Source organism: Synchiropus splendidus, chromosome 19 (genome assembly GCF_027744825.2).
Source record: "Synchiropus splendidus isolate RoL2022-P1 chromosome 19, RoL_Sspl_1.0, whole genome shotgun sequence".
NCBI classification, from domain to species: Eukaryota; Metazoa; Chordata; class Actinopteri; order Syngnathiformes; family Callionymidae; genus Synchiropus; species Synchiropus splendidus.
The window spans coordinates 5,848,391-5,860,928 of NC_071352.1; the positions used below are offsets into that span (position 1 = coordinate 5,848,391).

General features: G+C 39.1%; 1 protein-coding gene across 4 annotated transcripts in view; it reads right to left on the bottom strand.

Annotated features, from left to right (window-relative positions):
• Nucleotides 1-12,538, bottom strand: part of cep112 (centrosomal protein 112) — a 62,005-nt gene that overhangs the window by 26,725 nt on the left and 22,742 nt on the right. For all 4 annotated transcript variants that reach the window (XM_053852651.1, XM_053852652.1, XM_053852650.1 and 1 more), the window contains exons 18-20: nucleotides 11,072-11,162; nucleotides 9,844-9,909; nucleotides 6,053-6,235 (exon numbers count right to left, since the gene is read on the bottom strand). In XM_053852651.1, the coding sequence (XP_053708626.1) occupies nucleotides 6,053-6,235; nucleotides 9,844-9,909; nucleotides 11,072-11,162 (340 nt within the window). The remainder of the gene's footprint in view (nucleotides 1-6,052; nucleotides 6,236-9,843; nucleotides 9,910-11,071; nucleotides 11,163-12,538) is intronic.

Genomic DNA, 12,538 nt, shown 5'->3' on the forward strand with positions numbered 1-12,538 from the left:
ATCAGACAGAAAGTGTCTGAAGTATTTTTTAGCGAGCACTGGGGAGAATCAAAGAGACTTCAAAGGAGTGTCACAAAAACAGGCAGATGATGTGGCTGTGTGTTGCACTTGCACCAACACTGGCACACACTGATAAATCCACTTCTGCTCACACATTTATACACAGTAAAACAGACGCACATGGACGCCCCCGTCATGCACACATAAAAAAAGCATCTAGAAAATTCAGAGAGGTAAAAACAAACAGTCAACCCAGTGTCCCACTCTCCTTTCTCTCAGTATTACCAGTCTCTGTGCGCCGTTTTTGCCTTCAAGGGCAAACATCTATTACATCTGAGCCCTGAAGAGCCTTTAATGTATAATTCTCTCTTTGCTGAATGTTGATGATCTGTCTCTCAAAAATATTTTAATAAGTTAGTGTATAATCTGCAGCACAGTTGCGAAATCTAACAGGCTAAATCGCATGGTTCCTTTAGACGACTGTATAGGAATTTGTGGTGAAGCTGAACACAGACGAAAATAGGTCAAAGCTTGTCAGCCAGAAACCCCCAAAAATTCCATAAATAAAAGAGTATAGCAGATGTACATTCGAAGTGTGAGCGTTTGTATGATAATATTAATTCTGATGGATTATCGCATTCACTTTAAGACACTTGCTGGACCACATGTGGCTGAACAGATTTGGCTGAAGAACCACAAAGTATTATAGAGACACAAGAATTACAAAGCTATCTGGAGAAAAATGGTAGTCATGAAGCATGATGTATTTCCACAAAATAACAAACATAGTTGGTTTGAAAATGTCAACCCCGGATTACTGGTCAGTGAGAAACTTTGTGCATTATAAGAAGAATATTCTCATATTTATAGAAGAAAATCATCCACGAAAAAAGAGGAATGAGTGAAATGAAAAAATATACATATAGGCCCTGGAAGATGGCTCATGATTCAGCAGCTCCTTGAAAAGTGGATGTACAGAGTATGCATAAGTCACAGCTTCAACAGGTGAAAGGCAGAAACAGACTCTTTCTCTGTTTGTTTCTGTCTGCAGCTTTTTGTTTGTTGTATACAATCCAAATGCATAAACAAAAATACACCTCATAGAAATGTTGACCTCCATCGACTCATCCTGGCTTGAAGGAAGGAAAAGCTCAGATGGTGCTAAAATAAGAACTGGTGATGATAATAATGCACTGAAATGGAGTGCTACAATACAGGTCCTGGTTTCCTTTAGGCATTTACATGCACCCCCAATGTACACACCTGGCAAGGAAGGCTTTCTTTGCTGAGAGGTCGACTGAACAGAAGCACTGGAGTGGACAAAACCATTTTTATTACGTCCAACCAAGTATGACATTGCTTGACCCGTTCCTTGTGATGTCCAAGTCACTGTATTCAAGAAGTATAAAATTTAAAATGCACCTCAAAGGGGCAACAAAAGAAAATATACCTACCGTTAACAACACATAAAAATAGCAGACTTTTTTACAGTTCAGACATTTGCAAAGTTTGTTGTAAATGATTTGCTTAAGTAAAAGCATAAACATTTGTTGAAACAAATTTTACAATCAAGCATCTAATCCGTTACAAAATAAGTATGTTGACTGTCTCTAATACCCTTATACTTCATTAGGTGGCAACAAACATTAGCCTGCAGTCAACTCAATATTTGTCCACGATGAACAAATAAAATGATTGTGGCTCTAATTAAATGATGCCTAAAAACATGATGCTGAATAGGTAACCTCTCGTGCCCGTGGGCAACGCTAAATACGTCAATTTACACAGACAAATAAATGAAACCGCATAAGCAGGGAGAGTTGTTTGAGACTTCAGAGTGAACGTTGCGAGAAAAATAAACACGTTTGCACAAAATGATAAATGGGTGTTTTTATCACCATCTATACACAAACATTGACTCTAGCTTTATTTGCTCAGCTCCCTATGTCTGTCTTCAGTTAGAAAAAATGCTAATTATGAAACGCCCGTAATCACCAACACAGAATTCATTTCGGATTTATTAAAAGCAGTATTTTCTATCACATTTACCTCAAATTGTTGCAAATGTGCAATCAAATTGTTTCTGACAAGTTGCATTATTAGCAGAATTAGGTAATTCTAGTCCAGATTCCATATATTCCATATTGTTTTCTTCCATAGCTGGTAGGATTGATCTCATGTAGTACAAGAAGAAAAGACAGATTTCACTGAGAAATACTGGGCATAAACTACTGGCCTACCACGTGTATTAGGAGCATTCTTTAAGGCTCCTGTAGTAGTCGTCTGACACAACACTACAAGGTGTCATATAAAACCAGATCACATGTTTGACCACAGTCGAGATTGCAGAAACGGATTATGAATTAGATTTATAGTTGGTTTGAAGTTATGAATAAAAATTCTCATTGATGGTTTACTATCTATATTATCTCCCGTTACATTGAGAATATATATTTGGTGCCTGGTAGTGGTCAAAAGAGAAGCTTGTTCTCCTAAAATGTACATTCTTACACACTGCAGTATTGAAGTTTCTGAAAGAATCCTCAAAATGTGTGAATTGCATAATGAAAGAGATGCTGAAAAAGAAATCACAAATGAAGATGTTCAATAACGCTATAAAATTTGTTTAAAAATATAAGCCAACATTTCTATTTGTAAATTATTCTCTCCATTCTTTTTTTTTCCTCATACGTAGCTAACCATGCCTGGCTTGACGGAACCATTTCAACTAGACACCGTAAATCACTCACCCAACTAGACATCTCCTGACAGACTAAAGATTTACTTAGTGACAATACTTCAGCACTGAGACAATCAATATGCTCGGTAGTGGAGCCGTCAGCCTTGTTCTCTTCATCAAACATCTTCTTAGCTCCTCAGTCTGTCATCGCCTCCTTTATTCCTCTCATCTTAAACCACTTTTTCAGGATTGAAATGCTTTGAAAGCTTGACAGCATCATTATTTAGTCCATCACAGCAGAATATCCTATCATGCTGTCTGATGTCCAGATTCTTTGCATCTTTTCTGCTTATTATTAAAGGCAGTGAGGAGTGAGCTGCAAATATTGGAAAATATATTTTGCATATCCAGAAAATCAAGCTTTTGTCTTTTTCAGGAATTGTTTGTGACTGACTGTAAGCAGTGTTCTCTTGCCAACAAAAGATGGTGTAGAGCCGGGTTTTCATTGAGGACAAGACAAATCAAATATTTAACTGCAAATTAAACCCATTTCATGTCCTGAAACATAACAGCTAAAATATACCTTACAAACTTCAAAACACAAGGTGAATGTAACAGCTAATATTAATTGGGGACTTTATGTACATTTGACACCACCTACTCAAAAAGAGCTGTTGTGGTGTTTAAAAAGTATTTTTGAGTACTATAGCTTTTCCTGATGACAACGCTGGGGAGGCATTAATAATAATATATCTTAAAACCCAAGACTACAAGATGAAGTGCCACAAATGGCCCCAAGCCAGACTTTGGACATCTACCGGTGCAGGCTTGGAAATAAAAATGCGCCTTGCATTGCTTACATGAGCACAGTGATAGTGATGTCATAGCTAATTGATTTTGTGAAAAACCTTGACTTTCAATTAAAACATTGCTTTTTCAGCTCCGCCGGGGAATTTCATGGACATTTCTGTGTGTTCACCCCAGCTCACTGCCTTATATGATACAAGCTGCTTTGATGGCATGCTAACAGATATAATTATATGGATATAGTCTTAATTAAACGCCTAGAGACTGTTACACACAGCAAATTTGTCAACTGAATCCGCATAGATGAATTGATGTTTTCTCCTTATAAGAACACGTACAGTAGGATCATTTTACTGAAGTTCTCGTGCTCTCTTTAATGACAGGGTAAATTTATTAACACAAGTCTGTACTGCAGTTTTCAGGACTAATCACTACAGCTTCACTTCAAGTCAACAAGAGTCACAAATAACAAATGCAAATAAAACAATATTATGTTTGGCTCCTCACTCCAGAGCACATGCTTTAGTGTTTGTGCTGACTCATCACTCCACATCCCTTGATTGCTTTTCACTTGATCATTTATGACACAACACAATGTAATTTTTGTCAGATTTTTAAATTAAAAAGGCTCTCAATGGGTTAATACTTTCTTTTATCCTTTTTACCGTCTATTTCTCTCCAAGAAGAGCAAGACTTAAATTGAATTAACCGTCAGAATAAGTACTGCTGAGAAAACAAAAGCAACAAAAGTGTGAGAATGAAGCAGGATTATGGATTAACAGGGCAGCAGTGGACGATCACAATGACCGGGACATTAGCTCCCACTCCAGTGTTTAAGTGTGAAATGAAACATGGGTTACCGAGCGTCGCACAAACCAGTACTCCACTCCTCACAAATTAAGTCAAATTTAAAAAGTTGTATACATCCAGGGAAGATGTGCTGGCGGCTCCATGAGCTTGCTGTGGGAAATACATCTGGATAAACAACATTGCTGATGCAAAACTGTTGTCTGTTTATTAAATGTAAAAGACAGCTCATGTTTTATACATTTGGGAGTTAGAGTGTCAGGGTCTTGTCACATTGGCAAAACGTCTTCAGAAAAACTACTTGTATAGACACTTGAACAGAGTTGTTTTCCCTCCATGGTTTGGAATATTTCTTCACCTTTAAACGCCCTGAATAAAATATCGATTTTGTTTTGACTGGCTGACATTAGATCTTCTCATGGTATCAACTAAAAAAATATATCAGAAAAAGGCAGGTTGAGATGATGTGGGGGTTGTTTCCTGTCACCAGGTACGAATATGACAAATTTGACATGAGCGATACGTGGTTTGATTTTTCAAAAATGTCCTATCGTGACAGCAATTTTTGATGTAAAATCAGGCTATCTAGAGACAGATGCGTCTCGGATGGATGTTTTATGATACAGACAAAAAAATTTCCTCACAAACTTTGATCCATAATTTTTTGATAATTATATTGTGTAGTTGTGGGTTGTGAATTTGAATGGTAAGAATTTATTATAGAATGAGTACAAAACTGAAGACTTCCAGTGGTGTAAATGTGTTTTGCCACTTCAGATGGTGATGCAAACCCATGTAAGCACTGTCACCAAGTGTATCACTACATTATTTCATCTTTATAGGCAAAGCAATCAGCAATAATTCTATCGTTTTTTTTATATATTCAGAAGGCATGTAGGAAAACTTGTAGGCAAGAAATGCGACTCCGAAAAGGTAAAGAAGATCCAAGGTTGCTAGCATTTTAATATATGTGCTGCATGGAACGGCCACATATTTTGGTTCAAGAAACTGAAATGTGACTGCATTAAATTATATAATTTCAATAAACCCAAAACGGAAAACACCAACAACTACATAAACAAGGGTAGCGCACTTCACGCAAGTGCAGAAAATCCATAGAAACAAAGCTACAGGTTCCGATTATGTAAGTAAAAGCAGAAGAAAATGTGCATGCTATCATTGTACCATTTCATAATAAGATAAAAAAAAAATTGTTGTCATACACCCCCAGCTGGAATCTACATTTGAAATGACTTCCCGCAGAGCTTCAAGCTAGTTGAGGCCGAACGGAGATAAGAGATTGGCTTGAAAGGTGTGAGATCCAATTCTACCATATAGCAACATTCAGTGTCAAATATATTCATTAATAGAGACCTCAATAGGAGGTATGCCCAATTTTTGGGAGTGGACAGCAAAAGAGGAGCCACAATAACAAATACTTGTGAGCGAAAATTAAGAGTTCCGCACAACAATGAAAGTCAAAACATTTTGCTGATGAGTCCGGCTTGTAAAAATGACAGCCCAAAACCATGCAACAATCTACTGAATCTTAATATTTATCAATATACAACAGCTCCTGATCAATTTATAGTATTTTGGCGGGGGCTGATATGAGTTGCGTAACTTTACGTAAAAAGACATAGCCTGCTGTGCTTTTGAAATGTAAGGGAAGATGTCAAAGCAGAAAATACAAAATGGTTGTCCGCGGGAGACCGCGGGGTCAGCGTGAGTGAAGGTGGATCAGTGGAGACCCCCTACCTGGGCATCACGCTTCTGCAACTCCTGGGTGCGCTCTTGGTGCTGAAGCAGAGTTGCCTTGGCCTCCTTCTCCAATGTGCTCACCTCCCGCTGGCGCTCCTGGACCAGGCTATCCTTTTCCGCGCAGTGCTGCTCTTGCTGCCGCGTCCTTGCTTGCTCGTATTGCACGCGCTGCTCAGCCATCTGATTGGACAAGCCGTCAAAGAAAGACTTCATCAGCCAACACATAGTCAGTACCACCCTGTCGTCATGACAACTTGTCCATCCACCCATCGATACTCCCAAACATCCATGTGTCCGAAACTTGGGTGCAGTCAGAAAGAAAGGATCTCTGAAAGTTTCTTTGCTTCCTTCCATCGTCGACAAAAGACGTGAAGTGCTGTGATTACATGTGGTATTCTCCGCCGCCCTTTCACCTCCCACGATTTCTACAGACCAGCCGCAAATGTCCAAATCCTATCTTACTCTCTCTGCCCCCCTTCTTCTCCAGGGATCGGCAAATAAAAGAGCAGCTATTTCCAGCGATTTATTATTGCTGGCAGGGGTTAGCCATCTGGCTGTAGTACTTATCGATGTCCCATGCTATGCATCTGACAGCATGTGAAAATCGGCTTATTACTACGATTGATTTTAAACAAATGAAAAAATGGAGTCCAGGGAGCAGATGTGTAAAATCGAACTCTGTCTCACGCATAGCCTAAGATAGCACGATTTGCATATTAGCCACATAGATAGTATGATGTGGTAATTCGTAAGAATATTGCACAGCAGTGAATTTAAGAGATCTTTGAGGTAAGCTCAAAATGCAAATTACACAGCTAAAATGTCTTTCAGCTCAAGATCAAGTTTGTGTTCTTGCTTGGCTGTGATTGTAGTCACCTGCTGCGGGGTGAGTCTTACCAGTGGAGATCTTAGCCCCAACCCACCAATTGGTTCCCAGGCTCAACTTTGTTCCCAGTCCCCCATGGTGGTGATGAGGGGGACCAGAGACCCCCACGCCATCCTACCATGCAGTCCCAGCTAAAGTTTTGAAAGCAAGAGCCTGGGGCCTTTTGCCTCCCCGCTTTGAAACTAATCCCCTGCACATTATGCTTGACGGCACCCTACCTGGCCGGCTACTGACGCCAACAGACACCGCCTCCTTGCCCACTGCTCTGCCCTGATTCCTATGTCTAGACCATGAATGCAATTGGACACTACAGGAAGACATATTCCATGCTCAACAGATTTCGACAGCTAAGACTCCAAAAAAAAAAAGCTTTGATACATGCCGATCGGGAATGTTTTACATAAACTGACATAAACTGATCATCTGAGCCCAAAAGTGACATCAGAAAACCAATGACCAGTGGACGTAAAAGACTATTTAAAGACAATAGAATAGCTGTACCGTCACTTCTTATTCCAAGACAAAATGTAGTTCAAACTCGCCAACTGCTTATGTTTTAGAAACACGCGGAAATCAGAAGAGCATGCGGCAGCTTTAAAGACTGTAGCATGACAAGAAGAAACAAGGAAGTCCTTGCTTATAGCATGGCGTGTCTTGGGTTTAAAAGTTTTGGTGCGATCAAGAATAAAATAAAACAAGCGCGAAATAAGTAGTGAGCATCCGTTGTGAAGAAAAAGAACCAGACAGATATGGGCGAGAGTATATCCAAGCGGGAGACCATTTTTGACATCACCAGAAGACAGAAAAGGATGCTGGGTGCAGCAGTTCTTAAAGGGACCGCCATTGTGAACAAAAAGGAATACAGAGAAGGTGGTAGCACAGCTTGATGCCACGAACGTAGAAGAGATCGGGCGTTAGGGCACAGCACGACTCCTGTCTGCCTTGGCTGTCATGGTTGGGTTTGAGACAGGACAGTGAGGTAATGGGCTTCTTCCAACCACAGGGGGGCAACTCAGATGTGTTCGATAGAGGGTAGAAAATAGGGAGGGCATAGATGGGTTTTAAAAAGATGGTCTCAGCAGGGAAGGCTGGGGTACAACTGGGAACAGTGGCAGCAATAGTAGATGGATAAGCCTGTTATTATCTAACTGTAAGAACCCCACTACGCCATAATTTGCATGTACACTTAAAAGGGTGCTGATGTGTCAAGGCTGTTTGGTACAAAGAGGCTGAGAAGTTTATGGGAACCTTGTCATTTATGATAAGCACCATTTCAGTTGTATGGATAAACAAATGCTTAAATGTAACCATTAGTAATTTCTTAGTTTATTCACTTACCAGTCAAAAAGTAAACCCATCGTATGAAGGGAAACTTCAATCACTAAGTATAAGCTTTTTATTTTGAATGAAGGCATGTAAGATTGATGCAAAGATGGCTAACTACAATACAATGTGCAGACGATACCTTGGAGACAGATACCTCATCTCACTTAGTTATATTCCCCATGCCCACAAAAAAGACAGTTTTCTTTTGTTCTCCATGCTTCCATCTTTGACAATGATGTCACACGCATTCGTACCCTCATCACCACATCGACAGGCCCTTTATCTTTAGATTGTTTTATCTTAAAGACAAAAGGCTGCTTCATGCGCAGCTAAGTGAAATGCTTCATCTGTCAACTCCATTCTCTGCAGCTTTGGACAAAGCTCCCTTGAATATTAAGCACTATTGTTGAGGCTTTGATTATTTACATATATTCACTGGACCGATATCTTCAGCGTTTAGACAGCCGGGTAAGTCACGTTAAACAGATCATTGATGTGGGTTGAATACATGACACGTTATTATGCTATTTTTGGAAGTTTATGAACACTTAAAAGTATATTTGTGTGAACCAACAAATGGGATCTCACCACTCTAAATTCCGACGAACCACTTTCTATTGCCTGTTTGCTATTTGTCTTACCAGCAAACAATGGGTACCACACCTGGTCAAACATAACCCAGACGGCTAAATAAATCAAAATAATAACAATAATGATAGAGAGAGAAACACATAACTTCAATGTTCCATGTACATTCCTATGAATCACATCTCCCCGCAGTACTAGTTAGACTGTTTCTAAAACCCAATTTTGTTTGTAGGAAAAGTGGAATATAAAAGACACACTTGCTACAGTGCTACTTGAGGCACCTTCCCTTTCATCCAATTAAAAAGACAAAAATGTTTCTCATAGAGCTCAATTATTCTCAATGATATGGACATACAGGCTCATATGAGTACAAAAAAATTAATATCATGCTTCAATTATAGGCCGAGCATTTGTGAAATCATATCTAAAGGAGAAAACATTGTATTGGAAGAAACATGGTAATTGGTATGACAATACACTGATTGATCTCATAGCCTTCGAATGATCAGCTACAATGTCGATGATGATTGAGGTGGTGGAACAGGTTAAAGGAAAATTGAAGTAGCAACACAAGCTACACCTCTTCAAAGACATGCACTTGAGAGTGATAAAATCCATCTCCAGTTTAATTGAATCAAGTGATGTATAAAAGATGACTTCCTTACAGCAGAAGACTGAGTTAAAGGATTGAGCCACAGTTATGGAGCAGTGGAAGATGCAAAGACATTTTTCATATGACATTTTGATGACGATCAAGCACGCCGCTGTGTAGCTAACAGTAGTATGGGAGAAAGCAATTTGGACCTTAGAATGGGATCAAGTGTTTTTAGTTTACCCGTACATTTTTAAGTAGACTGGGCAAGTGGCATCTTAATTACACGACAAATAAATATAATTCAATTAAACAGATCTTACTGTAATGAGCAATATCAGAATTGCCGTATCAGGATAGCTAACTACAGAATAGTAGGTTCAAACAAATACCAACCTGTTGCTTGTGTGACTTTTTGAGGGCCCCAAGTTCGTGAGAGTATTCTTTTTCTTGTGCCATCATCTGTTAGAGGGGAAATTACAATTTAGCAGTGGAGCAAAGAATATATACTTTTCAATTACAAGTCCTTATCTTTGTAAAGATGATTTAACCAGGTACTGAATGTATCCAGTTTGAAGCCTGGATTAAAATTTGAACCCCTTATGGTTTACAAGAGGGCCTCCGGATGTTGAGTAGTGTGTGTCACAATGTGGGCAGAAGTTGTTGTATAAGAGTTGTTGAGTTATTGTATCTGGTATTTTCATAATTCAAGTAAAATATAATGGACAAAAGAATTAAGAGTAAATGTGTTGCTCTCTGTTTATGCCTTAAGACTGGTCTCAGAGCTCTAGAAAAGAATCCAAGACCACACCGAGAGCTGTCCTGTTGTTAACACATCGTAAAACAAAACCTTCTCTGCAAGAGCACCAGCCAAAGTGAGCTGCAGTTTCTTGCTCAGCGTGTATCGATTAGAAAACTCTCCCGATATGCTGCAGCCCATGGAGAAACCTGACTTCAAGTACTAATTAGTCTGACTGCTTAATGCGAATGACCTGTTCTCCACACAAATCCTCCCCTCCCCCCATTACGCCCACTGAGAAGCAGTATGATTGTGAGAGACCTTGAGGTGAATGGAGATACACTATCAGTTCTTTCATGCTTTGTGACTACATGAGCGAATGCAGCTAAAGGAGTAAAATAGTATAGCTTCTGTCTAATAATAGGATTCAAATGGTTTAAGACGTCTTCTTAAGTCAACAGATGTAGAATATTTACTTTGGGTTTAATTAGATTATTGTTTATTTAGATGACTTTTTAGAACATTATCACATCTGCACCAGGTCCTGTTATTGCTAGCTGTATACTAAGTAGAGGAGAAGCAGCTGATCAGGCGTCAAACACTTCTATGGAATGTGACAATATCAGCAGCCGTTGAGCATGGACAACTTATCCTTCACCTCCATGACAAGTGGTGTCAGCAGTGGGATGGTTATGGCCCTTGTTCGAAGGAGTGATTGAACCGAATAGATGGTGATGCAGCACTTTTAGCCTTTGAGGGATACGCATAGAGGTTGCAAAGGTCAGTAGAAGTGATTGAAGAATGCCCAAATGTGGGTTTCAAGGAGGGCATGTGTTACACAACAAATCTATGTGGCAATATAAGTGTGTTGGTGTGTTTGTTTACCCGCATTTTGAACTTCTCCACAGTCAGATCTGCCTGCTGGATCTGCTTTCTTTGGTTCTCCCTCTCTCTGTTCAGCTGGCCGTCTTTCTCCCTGCCAACAGCAGAGGTGAACGCGTTCACAATGTAGCACAAAAAAAGTACAATTTTTCAAATACAATTTTGTCTCGTCATATCATGTGCTAATCTAGTCAGAAAACATACATCAGTGGATCCATCAACCCAAACACCTTCTTGCAGAGTTGTGTGACTTGTGTGCAAGTAGGATTTCTGTCAAGTGTCACTTGGTGCTGAGAAGAATGAAGGACACACTGATCAGAAAAGCTACACACTGACGTGTCAAAGCAGAACTAGGTGTAGGAGCAAATACAACAACACGAGAAAGCAGCTGTCAGGAATCAGATGTGATGGGACATTAACATGTGGATGAAAGAGTGAATAATGAGTGGTAGGTAGAGGATGCACATAAAAAGGTTTTTGTTTTTTTTTATCATGGTTGTCCAATCACTTTTACCTATAATACACAGGGTGAAATTTTTGGATGATAATTATTTCATTTATATGACAGACACAGTATGACAGATTCAAATGCAGTTACACAGCCCTGTTGGTAGAAAGAGCGATTTCACAGAGGCAGCAGTAGATGGGAAAAATAAAGTGCGAATTATACGCATAAGCTGCTGTGCTTCAGAACATAATCACACAACACAAACTCTACACCTTATCAAAACATGCATATCAAACCAATTGTCTCATGATGCTGCATTCATAGTCAGTGTTAATTATGACAAAGATATGACACAAAGATAAAATTCACCATCTTGTTTTCTATAAGTTCTATTCAATCATGAGGGAATGGGGGTCCAATGCACCCGCGCCATGTTCTGCACTAGTATTAAATTATTTATTTATTTTAATATCTCGACAATACAAATTATTGAAATTAAGTAACAAGTGAAGGGGATGACAAAGAAAGTCAATGACTTAAGTATAAAAAAAATGGGTACAGTATTTAAAAAAGGAATGTGCAAGCTTTCTCTCTTCTTTATAATATTCTGTCTCTTTGTAATTTTGGTCTCTCTCATGTTGAACATCAAACGACAACAAAATTGTTTTTTTTGCCCTTTCCCAATTTTGTATACTCTGTAATTATTAATCAGACCCATTGCATGACTGCCTTCTGGGCGCAGAAGGACACAGAGAATATGTGGTGAGAGCATTGTGGGAAACGAGGATGACATAGAAAGATGTTTTTAAACTTCCAAAGAGAAAAAAGCATTTGAATGAGAGCACTTTAGGTTTTATCCTGTAGTGTCTATGACATACAACCACACTAAAAAAAGAGCAGACCATGACTGTGCAGAATATGGCAGCCAGGCTCCAAGATTAAACCCAAAAATATATAAATAAATTTCAGTCTAAAATTGAGCAAAGTGACCACATTTTACCTTCTGTAATTCCCAGGTCAAT